General features: G+C 52.2%; 2 protein-coding genes across 2 annotated transcripts in view; both read left to right on the top strand.

Moving 5' to 3' along the window:
* The window catches only part of LOC102375671 (ubiquitin carboxyl-terminal hydrolase 43), a gene marked incomplete at its 5' end in the record, with an annotated part of 134091 nt that extends 125468 nt beyond the window's left edge, over nucleotides 1–8623 (top strand). The window contains 4 exons of the mRNA XM_014527269.2: nucleotides 2013–2361; nucleotides 2856–3014; nucleotides 5397–5555; nucleotides 6861–8623. Of these exons, the coding sequence (XP_014382755.2) occupies nucleotides 2013–2361; nucleotides 2856–3014; nucleotides 5397–5555; nucleotides 6861–7972 (1779 nt within the window). The remainder of the gene's footprint in view (nucleotides 1–2012; nucleotides 2362–2855; nucleotides 3015–5396; nucleotides 5556–6860) is intronic.
* An 8763-nt stretch (nucleotides 8624–17386) lies between these two features.
* On the top strand, nucleotides 17387–24309 carry LOC112548689 (testis-expressed protein 47-like; the record flags this gene model as incomplete). The annotated part of the gene is made up of 5 exons (XM_025195100.1): nucleotides 17387–17512; nucleotides 20869–20941; nucleotides 21905–22008; nucleotides 23261–23325; nucleotides 24105–24309. Coding segments are annotated over exons 1-5 (573 nt in total), but the record flags the coding sequence as incomplete, so codon positions are not given.
* Between the last annotated feature and the right edge of the window lie 294 nt (nucleotides 24310–24603).

Here is a 24603-nt window from a genome sequence, read left to right as displayed (position 1 = left end):
AGGGGCTCTGCCAGTGCCCTGCTAGAAAGAGGTGGCACCCTGGAGTGGGAGGTAGTCTGCACCCAAGGGTGTCTGTGGCAGGAAGAGCATGCCAAATGCTACCTCCCCAGGGCACTAGATCCCTCCCAAGGAGCGTATGTTAGGATGGGGCAACATGGCACAGGCAGAGGTCCAGGGCCTGTGGCTTCACCAAACAGCTCTGCCAGGGCAGATGGGGAGTAGGGGGCAGGTGGTATCTTGGCCTGTTGGAAGGGGGGCATCTAACTATTTCTGTGCTTTGGGCATTGGCAGGGGAGGGGAGCCACAGGCAGAGTCCCCTGCCAGCCTTACTTCCCACCCCAAAGGGAGATGCCTCTGCTGCAACAGCTACAGGGTTAACCCTCTCTCATCCCCTACCAACCTATCTGCAGAACGTGGCTGTAAGAGCCTTCTTTTGGCAGTGGTTGTGGGAGAGGTAACCCAGTAGCTGTTGACCACAGAGCAGGGGGAGGGGGAGTAAGGCTGACTCCTGTGGTCTGTGCTTGGTGAGCCCATGGCAAGCACAGACCCCTGCCACTCCTCCAGTGCCACCTTCCTCCCAAGTAAGCACACAGGGCTCATGTTCCAGTTGCCCACCCCTAGTTCCACTACAGCCTGGTATGCTGAGCCAGTACAAACCATCTGGAGCCACAAATTACAGAGGCCTCTCAAGGCCCTAAGAGCCAGTGCAGTGCAAATCAACAAGGCTGCAACAGTGCCAGGAAGAGAAAATCCCATTCAGCTAACAGAATGACTGGGCGTTCCTCTTGGGCAGTCCTCCCCTGTGCAGGCCCAGCCCATGGCACTTGAAAGTATAGTTCCCGTTGTCTCAGAGCCTCCTCACTGCCCAGCACAGCCCAAAGCTGGCTGCATTGGCCAGGTGCAATGTCTGGGATCGGCATGACAGGTTTGTCAGTCCAGGTGTTGCTCGTGTTTCAGTTGGAGCATCTGGGGGCAGTCTTTGCCTCTCTCTGCTGGCGTAAGGCCCTTGTATCCAGCAATGCTGCCCTCCCACTCTGGCACTGGAATGCATTCCCAGTCTGTCCTGCCCAGACCAAGTCTCTTAAATGCCCCATGACCTTGCCTAGATGGCATGTGATTTGTGGGCCAGTGGACCAAGAGTCAGACTCATTCAGCCTCTGATAAGACTGGGCTTCTGTCTCTGTGCTGCACCCTCTTCTCCTGTTTATGGATTTGTGCTAAACAGCCACCATCATGGCCCAGGAGGCCACTGTGCCAGGCAGACACAGAGCAGAGAGCCCCAAGGAGCTTACAGTGAGACAGCAGATAGGCAGACAGATGGGGGGCACAAGGAAAAGCTACTGATCAATGTGATGAGCTGTGTTCTCAGCTCTAGCTGTGGATCTCAAGGAGGTACCTGGCCATCTTCCCCATGCCAGGCACAGGAACTGGCAAGGAAAAGCTCCTCACTGCCTGCCATCACCTGCTTAGCCATTGCAGAGGGTAGGCCTGGTCCACAACCCCTTGGGAAATGGGAGGCCCCTAGCCCTGTGTGGGGGCAGAGAGGGGAGGGAAACATGGGAGGATAGAAACATTTTGTAAAGGAAGATTGTATTTGCTGTCCCCGGGTTATGCCCAGAGCACCATCATGGGGGTGATTCAACCCCAGAGCAGAATATACCATGTGGCTTGGCTGGTGGGAGGACATGGCACTGCTTTCTGCTGGAAGGGATGGGCACTGTTCAGCTGTGTGCCACGGGCCCTACATGGCTAGCAGGGGTCCTCCTTGAGCCCAGGTCACCAGGCCAACCAGGGGAGGGAAGCTTTGCTTCTGCTTTCACCAGCAAGTTCCCAGCAGCCATAACTCACAACACCATGGCAGCTGTCAGCACTGCCCACCCCTCCCAACCCCCACTCTTGATGACAGAGCTGATGCCATGCTGACTGGACAGCCCCCTGCCCAAGCCAGCACTCGGCATGACTGGGCCACATTTGGCTTGCCATCCCTGTCACATGGCTTCCTGTCTCCCCAGCTGGCCCCGGACGATGCCTGGCGCTGTCCCCACTGCCAGGTGCTGCAACAGGGCATGGTGAAGCTAAGCCTGTGGACGCTTCCTGACATCCTCATCATCCACCTCAAGCGGTTTCGCCAGGTGGGCGAGAGGCGGCACAAGCTCTCCACACTGGTCCAGTTCCCACTCTGTGGCCTTGACATGGCCCCTCACGTGGCCAAGAGGAGCCAAACTGGGCAGCACGTGCTGGGCCAGTGGGTAGCCTGGAAGCAACCGCCGTACCTTCCTGAGAGCTGCCAGCTGGACTACCTCTACGACTTGTATGCTGTCTGCAATCACCACGGCAGCATGCAGGGTGGGCACTATACTGGTGAGTGTGCCCTGGCAGTGTGCAGGGTGGGTGCTACACCGGTGAGTGCACCCTGGCAGTGTGAAGGGCAGGTGTTATACCAGTGTGTGTGCCCTGGTAGTGTGCAGGCACTATACTGCTGAGTGTACCCTGGCAATGTGCAGGGCGGGCACTATACTGCTGAGTGTACCCTGGCAATGTGCAGGGCAGGCACTATACTGCTGAGTGTGCCCTGGCAGTGTGCAGGGTGGGTACTATACTGAGTGTGCCCTGGCAGAAGTCCCTCTAGCCTTGCTAACTAGCCCCCAGCTCCATAGCCTGCCATTTCACCCAGATACTGAAAGGGTGGGGGGATTCCCATGGGCTGAGCTGGCCAAACAGCCTGGATGTAGTTTGATGAAACTCAAACTCAGCTGAGAGCTGTTTGCCTAGGCCATTTCTCCCCACAACCTCCCCATTTCTTCTCTAAGGTCCCCAGTCCTTTCCTGACCCTGAGCTATGTTGTCTGCCCACAGCCTACTGCCGCAACTCACTGGATGGCCGCTGGTACAGCTATGATGACAGCACAGTGGAGTCGGTCCAGGAGGATGAGGTCAGCACCCGGAGTGCCTACATCCTCTTCTACCAGAGGCGGAACGCCATCCCCAGCTGGTCGGCCAGCAGCTCCATGAGAGGTGGGCACAGCACCCTGCCTCAGGCATGGGCGGGCTCCAGCCAGACTCCCCTGGCCCTGCAGGCTTTCCAGGATCACTCAAAACCATCTCCAAGCGAGAATAGGTCCCTCTCTGTTTTAGAGGTCTCTGTCTGCCAAGGGATCACCCTCACTCAGCTGAGTCCCAATTGATTTCTGTGGGGCTCATCCCCTGAGCAAACACCTCAGGTGTAGGATCAAGCCTTTTGTGAGCTCAGCTTCCCTGATGGTGTCACATTCTCCAGGACTGTAAGTCCTGTCAGTTTGTACCAGCAGGCCCAACCTTCCTCTCCCCTCTGCTTTTGACCCTGCACCTTATCTGTGTTAGGGAAAACTGCCTTGGTGCCTGCTTGAACAGATGCAAATGAGGGGCCCAGGGCTAAGTACACTGTGGGTACAGCAAAACCATCAGCATCACTGAGTGGTAGCATGATGAGGGAGGGAGGGAAAGGGGAGGGGTTGCCTATGTGTGATGCTAACAGTCAAAAAGTGTGCACACTTGCAGACACAGTGGCAGCAAATGCACACACACCCATCACACGCAAACAGTAGCACAAAGCATGCACATGTGACCATGTGTGAACAGATGCACACAGTGCATGCAGGCATATATGAGGTGTGACACAGCAACTGGTCTCCTGGGGCAGCAATGACATGCGACTGCTGGTGCTATTAGCATGGACATGTAGCTGCGGTGATAGCTGTTATTTTTCCTCTCCCACCTAAATGCCCTTCTGGTCACCCTGCCCTGTACATACCTACCCAGGCCTTCACTCCTCCCCTGCCTCCCTGGAGCAGTAAAATCTCTTTTGACAATAGCTGCATTTGCTCTGACAGCAGGAAGCTGGCATCCTCCCAAAATAAGCCTCTTGTAGCAGGATAACTGTTGTGCTGAAATGAGGTGCTGGCCTGTTTGTGCTGCCACCCCATGGCATGCGTGCATAGAATCACTAATGCATGCTCTAATTTGCTATTTATTACTATCATTCTTGTCGGTGGCTGCTGATTTTATGCGCTTTGTTTTTTGGATGCCTGAGATGAGACGCCAACAGCCTTATTCTCAGGGGAGATGTGTGCGTTGTTTGGTGGCTCAATCAACAAGTCAAAGAGCTTGAGTCCAAAAACTATGGGACAGTTTATTGAAAGTAATGGCAACAGACACCTCTCTGCTAGGGAGAGCTGCTTCAGGCTGCCCCAGCTGGTGCACAAACTGCAAAGGTCACTCTCTCCCTAGGTACCTTCCAGAACTCTTCACAAGGAGAGTGGTAAAGCACTGGAAAAGGATACCCAGAGAGGTTGTGGGATCTCCTTCCTCGGAGGTTGTTAAGACCCAGCTAGACAGAGCCTTGGCTGGGATAATATAGGCGCTGCTCTGAGAACGGGGTTGGACTAGATGACCTCTTGAGATCCCTTCAGAGTCTAATTTTTTATGATTTTATGATTATAACAGGCAAATGTAACAATTTGCAGAGCTCTAACAGCTATCCCCACCATAAGCATCTGCTGCCCCACTTGGTAGCATTTGCAATTGCAAGTGACAATGAAGTGCTGGGTACCTCAGTCTGAAACCCCAGAGCCAACGCAGCCAGTCTCCAAGGCCCTTTGCAAATGTTAGAGCTCCGTAACCCTGGGCTTTGATGCACAGGGGTAATGTTCCCTTCCACTCCCCTCTCCCCACACAACCCACAACCTGGCAGAGCCCATGTTTGAGACCTGTTCAGTTGACATGGTATCTGTGCCCTTCAGTGGCACAGGCATCTGATGAAGTGAACTTGGGCTCACAAAAGCCTGTGCTCTCTATATATATCGTATTTAGTGAGTCTAAAGGTGCATCTCTACCCTGCCTTCTGACTGGCTTCAGACTAACACGGCTAACTACCTCCCTCTGCACATGTTCCTAGTTAAAGGGAACAGCAGCATTATTACCTGCTAGCCTAGGGTTTGCTCATGTTCAACAGAGCTTCCCTCTCCATAGAGTAGTGTCCTCTCTACACCTGTCTGAGCATCAGTTCACAGGCTGGATAGATGAGCTCACTCTGTATGCAGAGGAGACCTGCAAAGAAAAATAAAGCAGGGCCCTGTGGAACTATCCCCCCCACCATACTGGGCCCCTTTGTAATATATAGTGCCTCTCCCTGGTGGCTGGGTCCCCAGGAAGAGTGCACCGTGGGACCTCAGACTGCCAAGCCCAAGCACGACAGAGAGGGCATGGGAGTGTTTGCAGCAGCCTGGGCACATTCTCTGCTGCATGGAGTCTAAGAGATTTGGCCCCTTCTTCCCCGACCTTTGTACTAGCTGCAGCACCTCATAGTCTTCCGTGCTCTGGTGACATGGCTCTGGCCTGTTGTCTGGGTTTCTCTTGCAGGCTCCACCAGCTCCTCTCTGTCTGACCACTGGATCACAAGGCTCAGCGGAAGCAGTAAGAGGGAGAGCCTGGTGTCCCGCAGCTCCATGACCTGCCCCTCCTTTCTCAAGCCCCCCGACTCGCCTGTCTTCCTGAATGCCACAGTCAGCCAGGAGAAGGGTGAGGCTCTTTTGTGTCAGTGTGCCCAACACCTGTCCCTGAACAGCCAGCCGCCGGGGGGGCAGCGGGTACGACACAGAGCATGACAGGGCCTTCTGTCTATATTGTGTTGGAGACCAGCTCTTGGTGTCACAGGAGCCAGGTGGCACTGGGCTTCCTGGTATTAAAGGAGAGGCTTGGGGATGAGCAATATATAATTAGCAGGGAATGGCAGATGCCAGACTGGTTCCTGAGCATACAAGACAGAGCCTTGGGGCTGCTAGGCACCATGGACTGAGGAGTCCAGAAGTCATCCTCAAGCCCCCGAACTGGTCAGAACTGAGTCCTCCTGAGCTCTGCTTATTCATATCTTGGTGCTGGAGCCATTGAGGCCCATGTTTTCTAGTGTATCTTCCAACCACAAAGGTTGGAAGGTGACATTTGTTTTTAAATGCAATCTTGCAATTCTCCCTTCAGTCCCAGGAGCCCAGGACTTGGGCTTTAAGACAAGCATCAAATTTCACAGGTGTTACAATAGAGTTAGTGAATTGACCACAGCCTGGATGCAGGGTGCCCAAATCTGCAGAACTGAGATGTTAAGGGAACCTATACGCTTTGGGCCTCTCAGTGTTGCTAACCTCGTATACATAGAATTAACCTCTGTGGTGCCATTTTTCACCTTCACTACATGGCTATCCCACCCAGAGGGACTGGATCTATGGTACCCTCTGGCTTTTCGTCCACATCACTGACATCATCTCTGCCTCCACTGACTACAAGAGTGCCAGGCCAAGAGCAAGGGCAGCCAGAAAGCAGCTGCCATGCTTAGCTGGTATGTCCAGTTGACCAGGCCTCCTGTGATGTTCCACATGCCAGCTGCTAGTCCAGTGTACCAGTACATCTAGTCAAGGGTGCATCCCTTGTGTAGGTGGATGGAGCATGGGACTAGCAGAGAGAATATCCAGACTGATTCCTAACCTGGTACGACAGACCTACTGGGCTTGTGACCTCTGACAACCCCCTCCTTATTAGCATCCAGGTTCTAGTAGTATCTGTAGATTGTGGGGTAGCTCATATGCAGTGAGACACAGGCCCTGCCACAAAGAGTTCACACTCTACGCAGACCAGGCAGACAGATGGGAAGGGACGCCGAGGCAAGCAGTGATTTGCCCAAGGTTACTCGGCAATGCTGATAGGAGCTACCCCCACACACACTCAACTGAAACAGGCCTCCTCTATTCCTTCCTGTGGAATCGTGGCTCTGGCCTGACCCTGGGGAACTGTTGGTGGTTCATGTTGTCTAATCTATTTGTGTCGCTCTTCCAGGAGGCTTTGAGTCAAGACCCTTGGTGCGAGGCATTCAGGGACGGAGTGTCAGCATGAAAGTATCACCCACCAAGCCCAAACTGGGCACCACCAAACCAATGCCCCTTCGCTGGTCCTTCGCATCCAAGGACAGGCTGCAGGGTGTGTCTGGGGAGCTGGTGGAGTACCTGGAGTCTGGGCGCCGGCCCAGATACACTAATGAGTCTATCGTCCCACTCATGACGGGCACTGCTGGGGAAGAGAATGGGCCTTTGCTAGCTAAGTCTAAGCCAACCGCTGCAGGGGCTGTGAAGGACCAAGAGGGTGGTGGGTCAGGAAGGGCTAGTGGGAGTTTACAGAGCAACACAGTGGGGCCAGCTGAGAACCACAGCAAACCCCCCTTGCCCCCGGAGAAGACCAGCACCCTGAAGAGAGCGAGCAAGCCAAAGGAGGACACAGGCCAACCACACAGGACACCCAAGAAGCTAGAGTTGCCTCTCAATGTGGCACCACCAAGGAAAGTTGAGCCAAAGAGCAACGGAAGCAAAGCAAACTCAAATGGAGCCACGTGTGTCAACAACAGCATGTCCCACCCCTATAGCTCCCTGAAGGGGAGGAACATGGACAACGACCAAAGAAACCCCGCCAAGGCTGGGGAGCACGGCAGGGAGAAAGAACCCGAGGCTGAGAGGCAGCAGGAAGGGAGGTTCACAATCTTCAGGGCTGGTTTCCTAAAGAAGGACACCAAGAGGCCCAGCGAGCTGGAGCGGTGCTGCACTTCGGAGACAGCCATGGGTTCCTCCAGGACATCGCTCGCCAATGGCACCCTCAGCGTCATCAGCGAAAGCAGGGCCAACGGCACACTGGGCCGCCGCAGCCAGGAGGGCCTGTCCAACGGCAGGATCAGCCGCTCCGAGCTGGATATCAAGCGCTCCCAGAGCTCGGTCAGCATCCACAGCAAGGCCGACTGGCCCCTGCGGAGATCGTCCTCCCTCTGCAAGAATGGTAGCGCTGCTCACCAGCACACCCGCAGTGCACCAGTGGAAAAGGTGGCCTGTGGCACCTTACAGAGGGTCAGATATCACACAGCCTCCTTGGGCAGGAAGAAACCAGTGCCTGAGTCCAGCTTCTAGACCATAGCTGAGGAAAGGTTGAGAACTCACACCGCTGCTGCTATGAGCCAGGGGGCTACTGTGATTGGAGGAAGGGAACAGAACAAACTTGGTGAGAGTCTACACAGGAGAAGGTGACTTTGCTAGCTACTGAGGCCAGACTCAAAACCACATCAATCAGATCTCTGGGCTTCCAGGTCCTTTTGGGAGCTGCGTTCTTCTCTTCTCCATCCTATAGAGCTGTGAAGGGACCTGAATCCGCTCACACCACCCAACGCCTGGTCTCACTCGAGTGCCACTGCGATGTCTGGACATGTCAAGTGGTGCTCCTGTACAATCCATGCCTTAATAGGGTGGAGCACAAAGCAGAGACAGGAGGATTACTGGGAGGGGGAAAACCAGGGGAGGGAGAGCCAGTTTTAAGCGAGAGGGAGAGTATTTATTCTATATGGAGACAGAATTTTATTGAAGCAGATTCAAAGACACTTTTTGTTTTCTAAAGGCAACTATTTTGGTACTGAGGGGTGGGTGGGGACAGCACAGGGGGGGCCATTTCAACACAAAGGTCTATGCAATAATCAATTCTTCTACTGATCTTTTGTACACGGGTGTCCTGTTGTCCACAGATGTTAGAGTTTTGCAGATCTTTCTATTAAATACATGTCAAATGAGCACAAGGCATGGTGTTTGACTGAGTTGATCCTGAGACACCAGCAGGTGGGAGGAGATTGGAGAGGGTGATGCCACATCTGTGTAATGGTTGGCTACAGCACTTAAGAGGCATGGTTTTTTCCACTAGATCCCTGGTAAAACCACAGGGGTCAATTCTCCAGCATTGCACAGCCTGGTGAGTCGCTGACTTCAGCGCTCTGTATCGGTCCCCAATCCAAAATGAGCAAGGGACGGTTCTAATCTGCCCTGCAGGCATTTCCACCCTCCTGGCACTCATCTAAACAACAGTGTGAGCTGTACCGGGGATTTGGATCATCGGGACTTCCCCAGCCTATGGCCAAGCACCACTGGCACAGAACTCTCCTTCGCTGCACCTATTCAAGGGAAGGCTCATTAAAACCTAGTTAGCCTAAGAGAGTAAGGCCTGCAGAGTTAGCCCCAAGAGAGCTTTCTGGAGACAAGGCCCTTAGCCCTTGATTACAAAGGCAGGAGTGAGCGGTGAGACCTGATGTCACTGGAGCTTTCAGAGCCAGGCAGTCTGTGACATGGAGAAGAGCCCAGTACTCTATAGGTAGCCCCACTCATTCCAATTGCAAGGATGGGAGTCCTCCGTAGGCCTCATTGCTGCCCAGACCCTGCCTGCCCACCTTAACGCCAGCCGCAGGGCATGGCAGTTTTGCTTAAGTGTGAACTGTGATTCATAGATTGTCAAGGGCTGGAAGGGACCTCACAGATCATCAGGTCCAGCCCACCCCCCTCCTTCCCCCCCTGCTCTAGGCAGGAAGACAACTGGGGTTAAGTGACCCCAGTGAGGTGACTGTCCAGTCTCCTCTTGAAAACCTCCAGGGTAGGTGACTGCACCACCTCTAGAGGGTGTTTATTCCACAGTTTGGTTAACCTGACTGTGAAGGAGTTTTTCCTGGTATTAAACCTGAAGCAGCCTTCCAGGAGTTTGTATCCATTGGTCCTGGTCTTCCCCAGGGGTGCCCTAGTGAACGGTTGTTCACCAAGCTCCTGATGCACTCCTCTGACATAGCGGTAAGCCGCTATCAAGTCCCCTCTCAACCTTCTCTTCTTTAGACTAAAGAGGCCCAGGTCCCTCAGCCTTTCCTTATATGGCTTGCCTTGCAAGTCCCTGATCATACAGGTGGCTCTTTTCTGGACCCTCAAGTTTTTCCACATCCTTACTGCAGCACAGCACCCAGAACTGGATGCAGTACTCCAACTGCGGTCTAACCAGCGTGGAGTACAGTGGGAGTATCACTTCCTTAGTTTTACACAAGATGCATCAGTTGATGCATGCCAGCATGTTGTTTGCCCTGCTGACCACTGCCTTACACTGACGGCAAATATTCATGCGGTGGTGGATCATTACCCCTAGGTCCCTTTCAGCCATGGTGCAAGTCAAGCTGTCACCACCAAGCCTACATGTATGTTGAGGGTTGTTTGGCCCCAGATGAAGCACCTTACAGTTGGAAGTGTTAAACTTTATCTGGTTCCAGTCTGCCCAGCTCTTGAGCCTGTCCAGGTCTGCCTCTGGGCAGTATGGATACAGGGCACTGGGGAGCTGAGGCCAGGCCATTCAGAAACCAGTTAGTTCTCGCCTTCCCTCTCTCACTGCATCTCCATGTGCTGTAAGTTTGTTCCTGTGGCTGCAACCAAGGTGCCTGTCTCAGAGGGCACTGTGCTGTGCTGCAGAGCTGAGGACATGGAAGATACCCAGACACAACCAGGCTCCCAAGACAGGCAAGTGCACTGTAAGCAGACTGCAGATTTCAGGAGTCTCCATTATTAGTTACCTGTTCATGACAGATACTGATGGTGAGGAGGACAGACCTCTAACTAAGCCTAAGCCAATCCCTGCAATGGCTATGAAGGACCAAGAGGCAGGATAGTCTGAAAGAGTCCATAGGCGTTTACAAGGCAGCAGAGTGGGGCCTGCTGAGAGCAGATGTATGGTGCTGTGGGAGCAACCTGACCACCATGACTGCATGTGTATGTGTGTGTGTGTGTGTCTGTGCCTTTGAGATCAGGGAGTGATGGGAGAGCCAGGCTGTCAAGTGCTTCCACTTTGCAGTTGAGAGACAGCTGGTGCAAGCTGCACCAAAGGCCCTATGGGACACGCAGCGAGCAGCTTCCCCATCATGGAGTCTGTTTCAAATGCTGCTCATTCCCCAACTTGCAGGCAGCGTGTGCCTGTGCTGTCAAACTTGCTTTTTCAGAGGGAGCCTTCAGCCCCTGCCTGCTCTGCTTGAGGGTCAGGTTCTGGCTGTGCAAGCGTGGTGGACCTGTCAAGGTGAAATGCAGCGCAGAACGTGAGGGCTTTGACTACAGGGCCCCTGGGTCCTACAGGGTAAAAGGCGCCTCCGGGTTACAGCGCACAAAGTGCAGTGCAGTTGGCAGCCTTGCAGTGGGGGAAGGGACCGGGCAAGGAAATGTGTATTTGACTGTTGAAACAATTGAAGTTGCAAGTCCTCAGTGCTCACTGGGAGCAAGCCCACTGCCTCTACCTTGGGGGATGACACATTGGCCCTGAAGGGCTAAATGCTGTGTGTCCAGGCCTGGGGGGAACAGATGCAATTGGAGAGGCCAGGATGATCCAGAGAACATTCTTGGTGCTTACGACAATGTATTGTCCAGGTGGAGAAACTGAGGTAGCTGCTTGCTACAGAGAACCCAGTGAGTCAACAAAGATTAGACCAAGAGAGTTCCTTGTCTCCTGATCCACTGCCTCTCCCCTGCTGCTAACCCTGATGGCACAAGGAAGCTAGAGGGGAGCCACCTCACAGAAGGACCTGCGTCAGAAACTTCTGCTCGTCATTATTAAGGATGAGCAAAATGTGGCTACGAGCAGGCCAGGTCACAGGCCTTAACCATAGATGTACAGGAAATGGTCACATCTTCAGAGAGCTCTGCTGCCTGGAGCTGGAGGATAGCGCTACTGCTGACAGGGCCTGGCCTAGAGGATGTTGGCCACGTCAGTGAAGACTTTTTGGGTAGGGGTTGGGGCTTCAGGTAGGGAGGGGCTAATATTTGGATTTGGGTCAGAGGACAACTGTGCAGTGTCTCCTAAAGCCAGACAGACTCTGGCATTGCCTGATCCCCTCTGTGAGCATGTCCTCCAGCCAGAGCAAAACACCTTTTGCTCCCAGCTCTCACCAGCTTCCTCCTAGGCATTATCATCTGTCCTGCCCTAGAAGAGGGCAACCGTCAATATTTCATAGGCTGTGACTATGATTTAGCTGTGGCTGGATCCTTAGCTGCTTTGAAGATTAGGACCAAGGCCTTAAACTGACATCAGAAGCTGACTGGAGCCACTGCAGGGACATGAGCACAGGGCAGGAGAGTTGACCACTTGCTTGTAACCATTTGTAAGGCACAAGACTTCAAACTTGCTGGAAACACCAATAGCTGGGCAAAGCCATTTCTCTAAAGCCAGGCCTTTTCTCCTCTAAAGCCAGGAACAAAGTCCTCACTGGGCTTAGATCCAGGAGTGGTCTTAGCACCCAGTCCCCTAGTCATTTACTGCCTGGCTCTTCGTTACTCAAACAAGGCTTTGAAAATGTGCGTCTTTAAAAGCAGAAACCAGGGATGCTTCTAGCTCTCAATAACTGCTCCCATGAGTTATCTCGAAGGGCAGCAGAGGAGACAGGCATAGGGCAGCAGAGGAGACAGGCATAGTTTCACTAGCTTTGCTTGACTACTCTTATCCCCACGCCAGCGGGGATGGGCATTTTGAAGCCAGCCTGCAATCCCACCCCCAGAAGCGGAGTCTTTCAGAGTTTAATGGTCCTGTATCAGTCTCATGGACCCCAGTGTCCCAGGAAGCACAGTGTATGCAGGGGGAATCTTGCTCCACCAGAGATTTGTTCTTCCCAGGCTGCCCTGTATTTGCCCCAGGTCCTTGAAAGGGCAGGTGGTGATGTGCTCCTTAGTTCATTCCAGAGCCCAACTCCATCCTCAATTAGCTCTCTAATCATAAGGCACCCTGGCACTAACTGGCCGCTGACTGCAGAAAGCGAGCACCCTGAAGGCCAGTGCATCCCTCTGCTTTCAACAGGTTTTGGATGAGGCCCACTGCCAGGGTCCCTGTGACCTGAATGCACCTGCAAGCAGCAAGCTATGTCCCAGCAACAGAGCCCTAACAGATGCATCTGCTGGCAGAGCTGTGCTCACACCCTCCTGTGCTGGAGAGGGCGGTCCCTGAGCAGAGCTCCCCACAAGCCTTGTGTTAGATGCAGTCACTAGGCAACAGTAGCAGGCTGCAGCCATGGCATCCAGGACAAAACGCGCCCTGAGCTTCCAGTACGAGCTGGAGGACTTTGCTTTCGAGGCCAGAGTCTCTGTGTATGGGCTGGAGCAGGACAAGCAGAGGGAGATCAGAAAGGTGTGTGTGCATGGCCAGGGGTGGGAATAATTCAGTGCTCAGGGCTCGGGTCTGACCCAGGTGTTCCCTCTGCCTCAAGTCAGCCCTCACTTTCCTCAGCAACTCTGCATTTCACTCCCACACCTTTGCTTGGCCCTGTCTTTTGTTTTAAAGTCACAGAGAGAGAAGGAGAGGCAGAGAAAGAGAGTGAAGGTGAAATGCAGATCACCCTGGGGTTTGGGATAGTGTGACCTCTCGACACAGCGTCAGCATGTATGTGCACATGCATGTGTGTGTACATGTACAATAGCCAGGGGAGACCTGAAGGGATATGCGACTCCTCCTTGAGCAATAGCTCATGCAAGCATATCCCATGCTGCTTTGGCAGGGTAATGCCAGGCTCTACAGAGGCACCTGCTCCCTGCAGTCTTACTCCCGTTGTTCAGCTGGCCCCTCCAGGCAGAGGTGAATACAGGTAACCAGCCATTGGGCTTCTCTCTAGAGGCTCTGAAATCTTTGCCTTGCTTGGGGAGAGGACAAAAAGTGATAGAGTGAACAGAATCACCCAGGACGATAAGAGATAGTGGGAAGTAACATTCATGGCACTCCCTTCCCCCATTGTGTTAAACTAGTCCCACTTTTGGTTTCTATGTACAGTGAAAAATGCTGCACTTTTGATTCCAGCCTAAGCACTGGGGGAGAGAGAGAGAGGGCACACGTGCATATGTGGTGCAAGCATGTGTGTGCACATGTATGTGAGAATCCTCTCCGTTGCCCTACCACCCATTCCTCTGTCACCTTTGCTCTGGCTTGGTCTGGAAGCGGCTGGGTACAGAGCTGTGTACAGAGTGGGGGGAGTCAGCGGTTGCACTAAATTGCCTGCCCTGTCTACCTGTGTAGAAGCCCATTTAAAGAAGAGAAGTTCTGGGCAGCTCAAAAGGCAGAGGACTCCCTGAACGTGAACCCCCAAGATGCTGTGAGCAAAGGAGGCAGGGCCAGCACTCAAATTACTGGGGCTCTGTCCTGGTGAAAACAAGAGAATTCACAGAGTTTGAAGGCTGAGCTGCTTGCTGCTTCACTGAGCAGGGGCAAGCCATGCAGAGTTTTCCTCTCTCTACCAAGGACCCCCTCCCAGTGTAGCAGGTGGTCTATTCAGTGTAATGAAACGCCTCAAAGACATAAAGCCCTGGCTGACAGGCTCAAGGTTCGCAAGGGCCTAGTGTCTCATCTTTACTGAGAACAATCAGGTCTGAATGACCCCCAAAAGCTTCAGACCCTCTCACAGCATGGGGTGTGTGCAGCCCTGCTTCACATGCTGCACGGCAAAAGAGCACAATTGCAAATGTGGAACAAGTTATTCACTAGCAATTCTTGTTTCTGTTGAGAGTGGCAAATTGGAAATGTGGGCCTTGCTGCTCTGTGGCAGTGGACGGAAAGGAGCTCTTTCATCTGTTCAGATGGGGCTGTTGATGCTTCAGGGTTTAGAACAGGGCTGTCCAACTTCCAAGCAGCTGAGGGGCACATGTCCCATCAGCCACAGCAGTCAGAGCCACAGGCCCCCCCAGACCACACACCACACATGTGCCCCCTTCCTCACTGCGCCATGGGCACACCTGTACTATGTATGTGTGCGGGCACCCCAGATAGTCTTGGTTTCCTTGCTGTGGGCTCCACTGCACCGTGCTATGCAGGTGCCCAAGGCAGCACCACGCTGCCCCTCCCAGCCCCTGGGGAAGGGACAGGATGTGGAAGCTGGAGGAGGGAGAGGGAGCCCAGAGGCCCCAGCTGCTGCTGTAGCTGAAGCCATGGGGAGAGCAGTAGCTGGGTGAGAGCTGTGGGGGTAGAGGAGCTGCAAATCAACCCTACGCATCTGGGGGCCACATGCCACCCATGGGCTGCCAGATGGACAGTCCTGGTTTAGACATTTCAGGATTAGCTTATATTTGTAGACAACGTGCATTTGATTTGTGGTCATTGTTGCTAATGGAAATGGTCATGATTCAGACTGAAAATTACAGTGACACACTGTGAGAATATATAAACATGTTGCTGGAACTGAGTATTGCGGGGGAGGGAATGAGAGAGAAGCCAACAATGCAAAGCCAAGCCAAGTACTTTTAAGATTTTTGTAAAAAGAATAAATTCGCTGCTAACCAATACATCAGGATCTTTTACCGTGAAATTTCTTACAACCGAAGAATCATGAATCACTGTTCCTGTCTCTGAAAATACACTTAATGAAGCAGGGTGCTTCTCTTCTGATTGGTCTGCATGAAGAGAACAAAACAAAAATGCGGTGAGAAAAAATGTATGGACGTGGATGTGCCTTTGAGAGAGAAAAACCTGATGCAGTTGCACAATTACTCACGGAACATGGAGGAAGCTACAGAAGAGGAAACTCTTGAGCCGTGATGCTCTGACAGAGTCTGCAAAATGGCCAGTGATCATTGACAGTTTGCCCATGTTTTGTGAATGCCAGGTGAGTGTAAATTGTGTAGATTTGCCTTTGGAGAGTAATAGAAGATGCATAAACTGCAGTTGGCATCTCTATTCCACTTGAACTGCCAAGAGGCAAACAAAAATGCAAGAATCACGGGGCCAGAGGGAAAGCAAGTAAGGTGCCACTTGCTTTGTAAGGCAGTGGTGAGTGCAGTCCTCAGGAGGGAGCAAAGGCTTCAGTTCTGACCCCTGCTTCAAGGCTTGGCTTCAGAGGCCCGCCATCAGCAGCAGTCTTGAAGCCAGATTGGAGACATACAGAAGGGAGTCTGCCTGTGGGGATTTGCACTGACACCTCCCAGACCAGTGCAGTAACCCCCAGACTGGAGGTGTTTCAGGAGAGATCTCCTTCACCCCTCCTTTTGGAGCTCTTTCTCGTTGCATGGAGTATGTATAAAGTCTTGGGTAGAAGCAAAGCTTCCCCCCCACCCCCTGCTTTAGTCCCTATCCTACTGCTCACAGCACTCTCCTGACATACAGGGCATGCCGGTTGCCAGCACAAGGAGTTTCAGACTCCCCTCTTCCAGTTCCCAGTGGCACAAGCCAACCACCGGGCTTTAGGGCAGTGCTTCTCAACCTGCTTAGGCTGAAGGCATCCATCCAGAACTGGATTTGCCAGCACCCCATTTCAAACACTAACTTCACTCATTTTTCAACTACTGTATAAAAAAATTGTGTTGCCAAGGACTCGGAAAGAACACAACCGGTCAGGACATTGTTTGACACCATACACTCCTATTTGAAACCTCTGGGATTATCTTTGTGACTCATATAGGTGTTTGCACATTTCAAAGTGCTAATATTGTGCAGCAGCCCGCCCCACAGCACCCTTAAAAGGATCTCATGGCATGTCTGGTTGAGAATCACTGATCTACGGTGTTTCAGAGCAACTATTTCCCTTTGAAATTATTGCTCTTTGCCAAGACTATGCAGATACAGTGAGGCCAGGCAGGGCGCAGGTATCCACAGCCAGAACCACCAGCCTCTTCTCAGGCTCCAGGCAGAGACTGCAGACAGGCAGGCAGGTAATTCCCACAAACGGTGCCTCTAGTTACTGTCCCTGGCTTCAGCAGCACAGGAGGGAAGTGGTCAGCAATGGCATGGTCTCTCCCAGGTGCACCGTACCCCCAGGCTCCCCTCTCCCCATGAGCTCCCTTTGACGGCACGGTCGCACCCTCCGCAGTGCAGCCCAGTTCCTTCTAAGTCAGGAGCCAGGCCTCTGAAATGCATAATTTGGGAAAAACGATGCTAAACAGCATGCCAGCTCCAGTACCTGCAACTCACCAATGCTGCCAGACTTCTTCCATTCCTCGGTGCTGAAATAACCCGTCTTCTACCTCCTCCGAAAGTTAAACCGGACTCTGAAGAGGAAGCAATGAAACAACATGGCTTCCTGAAGGCATTTGCTGTGGCCCTATCTGCAGAGCTCACTTCTGAAGCCAGAGGTATGCTGCGACTGCTGCCCTGAGCAGCACCCTACCTGGAGCCAGGCTCAGATAACATCCCCAGCTAATCACAAAGCAGCAAGCACATAGGCCTCTGCTGCGTCTCTAATCACTCAAAGGCTTCAGGAAAGGAAGGCGCTATAGATGCCATGTGTTGCCTGAGCAACACTCCTCCCCTTTGGCTAAGCTGCCAACAGAAAATGCCAGCAAACAATGAAACCAAATGGATAAACCCAAGGACTGGGCTCTGCTGCTAAGACACGGGAAAACTTTTTTGTGAACTGTTTTTTTCCTGCCCAGAGTCTTGTCCTCCTTACAGCCAGCGTAACTCAGACACCAGACTTGTGTCTTCTGGTACCGGTATCTGGTTTCTGGAAGCCAAACCAGGATTTGAGATTTTAATTTAAGGCACTGAGTGCCATTACTGTGTAGCAGGAGTGAGAGAGCAAGCAGGGAATGGCTGGCTGTGAGAAGGCTGGGAAGCCAAGGAAGAAGGCAAAGGATTTAACAGTGAAGGAAGACAGGACCAATTTCCTTCAACTCATCCTCAGCCGGAGATCAATCCAGGCCAGTGAGGAAACGGTTAGTATTATCATCTGGGCAAGGTGCTTCCTGCTCTTTGCTTTCCAGTTCTGTATCTGTCTAGAAGTGAGAAACAGGGAGGTACTGGAAGTGCACGGTGTGGATAAGGGGTTGGATACAAGCTGGGGTGGGTGAGATGGCTCCCGACTGGTGTGAGCTGAAGATGAGGAAATGCCATGAGGAGGCTGGAGACATGATGTGAACATGTAGTACCTTGATGAAGGCACGTGCCCAAGGCTGTGATCATCTTCTGCCTTGGAAGGGCTTCAACCTAATCTCTGGGCTGGTAAAAATACAGTTTGCACTATTCCTCTTAAACTTGTATCTGGGTGAAGGCAATTCTTTTCTAGGACTCAACTTCTGGTCTGGGCTTGATGTCTTTAGGGGCTTTAGAGCTTCTTCCATCTATCTGGATCTAGAAACTCCTGACGTTTCAGGCCCCAAATCCCGGAGCGGCTTTCGATGTAAGCTCCTAGGCACCATGTAACTTTTATGTAGACCCAAGAGTGAAGCTCTTCCTCGCAGGCTAGATCAACATTTACTTAGCTGAGCAACAGGGAGTGCTGGCAGCAGCTGGCAGAAGTGGGTTTGCCCAGCCCCACTCAGCAGCTACACCACCAGGGCATGAAGAGCCCCTGGGGAGGTGTGAGTGCTGAACGGATTGTGGTATTGACTGATGGTGTGGGAGTGTCTTCACTGAAGTGCTGCTGGCAATATTTGATGCATGCAAGTCAGTGGGCTACTCATAGTAGAAGGTGCCATACCATGGATAGCCTTAAAATCTGCCCATAGGCAAATAACAGCTTGCTTGTAGCTACAGATCCTCTTGACCAGTTTGGGCCACCTTTATTTCCCCTCTGATCATTCAAGAAGTCAGTTATGCTTCATTTACAGAGGCCTTCAGTCAGACAGAGAAATCAAGCACTAACCAAATGTTGGGGTCCTCTGTTTGTCTCAGACAGTGGTCACCATTCAGATTGCTGTCAGCCCTCTCAAGAGACATTTTTCACTGAGTGCAAAACTGTGCGGGTCCTTCCTATTACAAAGAGGAGCCCACCCACAGAGATGGCTGTCACAGTACAGGTAGTTGGACTACTTGCCAGATACATTTTGGAAGGGGCATGTCTATGCCACATCCCCAACAGTGCCTGTCTCAAGCATGCCCTGCCATACGACAGCTCAAAACAACACATGTGGAAGCAGACAGTGACAGCTCTGAGCAAAAACACACAAGTCTCCCAAGGGAAGGGTTGTTCTTCGAGTGAAGGGACTAGGCTGAAGGCAGGGATTCTGGGTTTGGGTTTTGGCTTTGCCTTCCTACAAGGCCTGGGCCTTGTCGGGAAGGGTGGCATATAAAGTGAATAAATAAATAAATGCATGAGCCGTGCCCAGCAAAATAGGGCACTGATCTCTGTTGGGGTCTCTGAGCCCTATTATATTAAAACTGCATCATCCTCTCTCACCTCAAAGCACTGCTGTTTAGAGCCAGCAAGTCCAAGAGATAATCATCCCATATTTACCCTTTAAATAACTTTTTGTGTATAAAAATCTTTCCACCCTCACCTCCGAGTTGTTTTCCCTGAAGGACGCACTAAAATTAGCACCACTGATGTTCTGAGACAGCAGCTTGCAGCCGTGACCTTATTCTGGCAATGAAAGCTCTCTAGGACCTTTCCACTCCTGCCCTGACTCACTCCACAGGAGAAGGCACTTGACAGAAATGTCAGCAGAAGCCTGTGGATGTTATTTGGTTGCAAATTCTCTGCTCTTTGGGGACAAAGGAAAATCTCGATGTTTGACTGATGCTGCTAAGAGCCTTGTGCCTGTCAGGCACCTGCCTATGATGAATCCTATTGAGGGTTTCTAGAGCAAATCAAAATATAACTTCCTGGCTGCCACAGGAGAAGGCACTTGACAGAAATGTCAGCAGAAGCCTGTGGATGTTATTTGGTTGCAAATTCTCTGCTCTTTGGGGACAAAGGAAAATCTCGATGTTTGACTGATGCTGCTAAGAGCCTTGTGCCTGTCAGGCACCTGCCTATGATGAATCCTATTGAGGGTTTCTAGAGCAAATCAAAATAAAACTTCCTGGCTGCACCTACCTCTGCCACTGGAAGGGAAGAGGTTGGAAATTATTTTAGTGCAATAGTCTCTGTTCTCTGAGGGTGGCATTCAGCCTTAGGCAATGCTGCTATGTTCTTTGCACAGGGATAAATGTCACTGGATGATTTCAGCGCTGGGAAAAGTGCTTGGTCTATCCATTCCCTGTGCAATGGAAGCAAGGCAGTTTCCCCTTTCACACTGCCAGTCACCTCCTGCAAGCCTCCATCAGATTGTTTGGGGGCACTGTCTCTGGGGTGCTCCAGGCCCGCTGAGTCCCTGGCCTCCTTGGTGAGGTGCCAGGGAGGGGAGGCTCCAGGTCATATAGTACTTTGGACCCATATAAAGCTACAGGAGGAGCACTGAAATGTTTCTTAGGTGTTTCCATGAGCACTTGCTATTGGGAAGGTGCAGCATTTTGGATGCTAAGGGGAGGGTGTCCTGTGAAACTATGGGCCAGGTTCTGCTCTATCTGTTGGGCATCTAATGGATTTAGGTGCCAACATGTGATTCCATTCAACCCCATTAATGCATCTACTTTTGTAATACATCTTACCCTCAAACAGCATGGAGCAGAGAGGCGCATCCCATCTTTTCCATCAGTTTTTTTTTTGAGGCAGTGGTGGGGTGGAGAATTTCAGAGGGGTGGAATAAAATAGCACTTAAAGCACCTAAGTGCTCATAGGCCTCTAACAGGTGGAATAGAAGCTGGCACCTTGGTCTCTTTTCTCCTTGGGCAACTGAGAGGTAGATGCATGAACTGGAGAGGAGTAGGGGTGTGCACTCATTTGTAAGATCCTGTCCCTCAACATTGAAAGGACAATAATACAGCACCCAATGATCCTGTTTTTGGTGTGTCCTCTCAGTGCTCATGAGGTGTGTGTTTATGCACAGAATGAACCCTGGAAAAGCAAATCAGGTATGCATGATCCATGTGGGAGTATGCCGGCCCATCCAGCAGATACACCCAGTGCTGTGATTCCTGGAAGGCTAATGTGTTACATTAAAAACGTCAGGGGTGGCACAAAGTCCAGCCACCCCTGTGTGTCAGGCTTGGGGCCTCATGTTGATATATGGTAATTAATACTTATCGGTGTTATGACAGCTAGGAGTCCCACTCGCGGCCCAGGACCCTACTGTGCTAGGTTTTGTACAGACATAGAACAGAACAAATGTCGCGGCCCCAAACGGATGACCATTTCAGTAACCTTCCCTTTCTGGCCAATCCCAATTGGCCTTTTTCTCTTTCCATCTAGAAATCTCTTCTCCACAGGCTGATATTTCTGGCTAAGATCTCCCCAGACCTGGCTGACAAGAGGAATTTAGCAGGTAAAGATTCTGTCTTGTTTTTCCAGTAGACATTGGTCCACAGGACAGACACCAAACATTTAACACACAACATACCATATAGCCTCAAAGCTTGAATTTCTTGGAAATGTCTGGCCAGCTCTGCCTGGTTCTGGTATGGTGAGTAATGGACCAGGTGGCAACAAAACACGCAGCTATTTGGATCGGCTGCTGGGGGCACTCCCTCTCCCGACTACTGCCCACACTCTGCAAGCAGTGTGGGGCTGCTTTGGCAAAGGCTCCTACCTCCTAGAGCTGGAAGGGGTCTGCAGATACCTCCCTTGTCCCAGCACAGCCACGCTGGCATGACAGCAGTGAGGATTGCCCACCCTAGAGCAGTAGTACTGGAGTCACTGGGGTTCAAAGGACGTAATCCCTGAGCTGCAGGGCTCCCCCAGGTCACCTTCTCAGGCTTTTTGCCCCTTCCCCTTTCCAGCTTTCCACCCCACAAAAAAAATCACCTTCTAAAGGAATATATTAGGACTGGAAAGGACTTCCTGGGCCATAGAGTCAGTCCCCTGTGTTGGCAGGGAACTGTTCCGCTGAAATAATAGTTCCTACATTTTTTTCACTTTACCAAAACAAGTGAAAGTATTTCTGTTGAGTCAGTTCAAAATGAAAGACTCTTCCCCTCCTGATTTCAGCATGATTTCAAAACCAAAATGAAAGACTTGCCTCCTCTGCTCATGAACTTCCCATCAGGTGCCTGCAAGTTCCCACACTGACCAGAAGAGATCACTGTGCCAAAGAATGGTCCTCTCTCCTCCCCGTTCTCCAAATAGGATGTGGGAGGACAGGGGGCGGCAGGGACACCTGGGGCACTCCTCCCTGAAGACCGGAGAAGGGGGTTGGGCTGCTGTTGGGTGGGGAAGGAGGTGCTGTCTGGTTATGCTGGGGGAGGGGGGGTCTGCTCAGCCAGCCAACACTGGGATGCGGTCTCTGCAGAGTACTGGGAGCGCCTGTTCCTGAGTCTGCAGCGCTACTACCACGGGGAAGGTGTTACAGGCCTTTTGCTGCTCTACCCAACCTACGTTGTCCACACCGTGGAGGTATGCATGGGATTAACAAGACGTGGTAATTGCTGGCGGGCAATATGGATTGCAGTCTTGGTCACTGTCAGGACTTGGCCCAGAGCAGAGAGGTCCATATAACTGTCAGAACGTGGTGCTCTTGGGGACAGTCAGCCCTACCACTGGTACCTGGTGTGGACAGGGAATACTCAGTAAGTCTAGCCATTTAGGAACATATGCCCGGAAGAGCATTAAGGGCCATCAAGCCCAGTCCCCTTTGTTCACAGTGATTTACTCAAAGATTTCCCAAATGCCCATGTCATACTGGCATACATATATACAACTCCTGGGAAAAAACCCCAGGAATACCAAGAACACTCAGGGCACAGGGCACAGACATCTCAGGGACTTGGCCCATGGGGTGGCCTTGGTAACTGTTGGCATTATGGCTTTGGCAACCAGTGCCATGCAGATAGACAGGAATTATTAAACAAGTGGGAGAAAGGGACAGACATAGGGCATGTCCCTGAGGAGTCACCCAGCTAGGACTTCTCTGGGAATGGCAAAGGGCCATGGTCAGCTCTGTTCCCCGTGCCTAGGGTGCTGTGCACATCTGCCTTAACCTTCTACTACAGGGGTTTTCAACCTTTTTTAAGGAGTGTACCCCTTGTGGTGGCGGCGGGTGGACATGGAGTTGGTGGTGGGAGGATGGCAGCCAGACGCAGAGTGGGGGGGCTTGCACATTGTGGCATGGGGCGGTGGGTTTCAGCAGTGGCTGCCACATGTGAGCTTCCCCCCAAATCTGGCCAGCCAGTGGCACCTGTGCAGCTCGCAGAGGGGAGCTGCTGCCTCCCCCCCCACCCTTTCTGGCCCTGCCCCTGGGATGCGGCGGTGTAGGGTGGTGACCCTGGGATCTAAGGCCCTATCCTACACCCTCAGTGCTCTTCTCCATTCCCTGCCCAGCTCCAGCCCGAGAGTCCTTCACACATACCTCCACCCATCCCCACCATGGCCCCTTCCTCAGGAATCTGAAAAGGCCTGGACCATCCCTCTTGGAGCTGGTCTCTGTGTCATGATGCCCTGAATTCCTTCTTCCCCCCAGGCCTGGTGGTAGCTGGTGGAAGGGTCAGCCAGAACTGTGCTCAAAGCTTGGGCACCTTTGCTGGAGCCATCCACAGCAAAGCCAAGGCTCAAAGCCCTGGGCTCTGAGGGAGCATTCCTGGTGTTGCACCAGGAGCGATGGGTCCAACAGGACCAGGTGTGTTTGAGACACTAACAAGTTCTCTTTTAGTCCTCCAGTGATGTGCTTTACTCCATCCTGCGGGACCTCAGAGACATGCACCAGCATGGGCAGAGGTGAGGTCTCTTCAGCCATTAGACTGAGGGTCTTCAAATGCCTACATTCAGCATGTCACCACATTCCCTTGGGAGCGAGGGACAAGGATGATCCTGGTTGGATGGTTCATGGGAACTGAGCCTGGGACACCCCTGACTTAGAGGAATGGCTCCTGCAACTGGGGACACACTGGTTCAGGTTTCAGCAATACTGGGCATTCCCAAACCAGCTGGGGAGCAGGTCTCAGCAATGATCTGCTGGGCCAGCAGGTTCCCAGCTGAAAGCTTGCTGCACACAAGAGCTCTCTGATGTCCTCTGTAGGTGAAACGAGGAAGGAAAGGGTTTGCACCTTTCTCCTGCCAGGGTGATGAGGTGGCTGAGCTCTTTGGCTCCCTAATAGATCACAAGAGGATGAGGAGGAGTCCTGACTAAAACCAGCTGCTGAATATTGTTGGCACTGGAGCTGACTGAAAGATGTTTTTTCTGCACACAAAATTCTAATGGAAACTAAACCCCCTCATTTTTCATTGCAAAACTCAATATTTTGGACAGAATCAGAGGAACCCTAAATGTAGGTACCTACGCAACATTGGCACACAAAACCCAGGTACCTCCATCTACCCTGCAGGGCAGGCTAAGGGCTGTGCAAATAGCCACAACAGCATCATTTGCATGGTGCCATGTTTGCATGTTGGCAAAGCCAGCTGGTAGAGTGTGCTCCTTCCTTGTTCCCAGTAGAAGTGGGAAATGCGTCCTCTCTGTGCCTGCTTTTGAGTTCTTCTCTCCCAACCTGTCCCAGGGCCCTCGTCCTGGATCCCAAGATCCTGGTGGTGTCCCATAATATCCCCTCCAGGCTCTTTCAACAGTGGAATTACAAGGTGCTGAATGTACCGGGAAGGCACCTGGGCTATGACACATCACGTGAAGAGCCTCTTGAAAGCATCATTGGCGAATGCGTGGCAATGCTACTGAAACTGGGCATGCACCTGTGGAAATACCCCAAGGTAAGTGACGGGCCATGACACACATCTTATTCAGTGTAGGGGCACTCTCTGGACCCCTCTTTAGGCAAGTTCTTGGGACACCCCAAATCCAGGAATTGCTGTCACTGGGTTGATTGCATCTCACTGACTGGTCCTGGTGCTTACAGTTTCAGTGTTAACTGCATGGCAGCCCTCATTCTCAGCAGTGGACTATGTCAGGGCTGGTGGTAGGTGCATGGCAGCCCTCATTCTCAGCAGTGGACTGTGTCAGGGCTGGTGGTAGAGTCATCAGCTATCCTGATGGGGTAGCAGAAG

The sequence above is a fragment of the Alligator sinensis genome, unplaced genomic scaffold, assembly GCF_000455745.1.
Source record: "Alligator sinensis unplaced genomic scaffold, ASM45574v1 scaffold1878_1, whole genome shotgun sequence".
Taxonomy (NCBI): Eukaryota; Metazoa; Chordata; order Crocodylia; family Alligatoridae; genus Alligator; species Alligator sinensis.
This window is presented reverse-complemented; position numbering and strand designations above follow the sequence as displayed.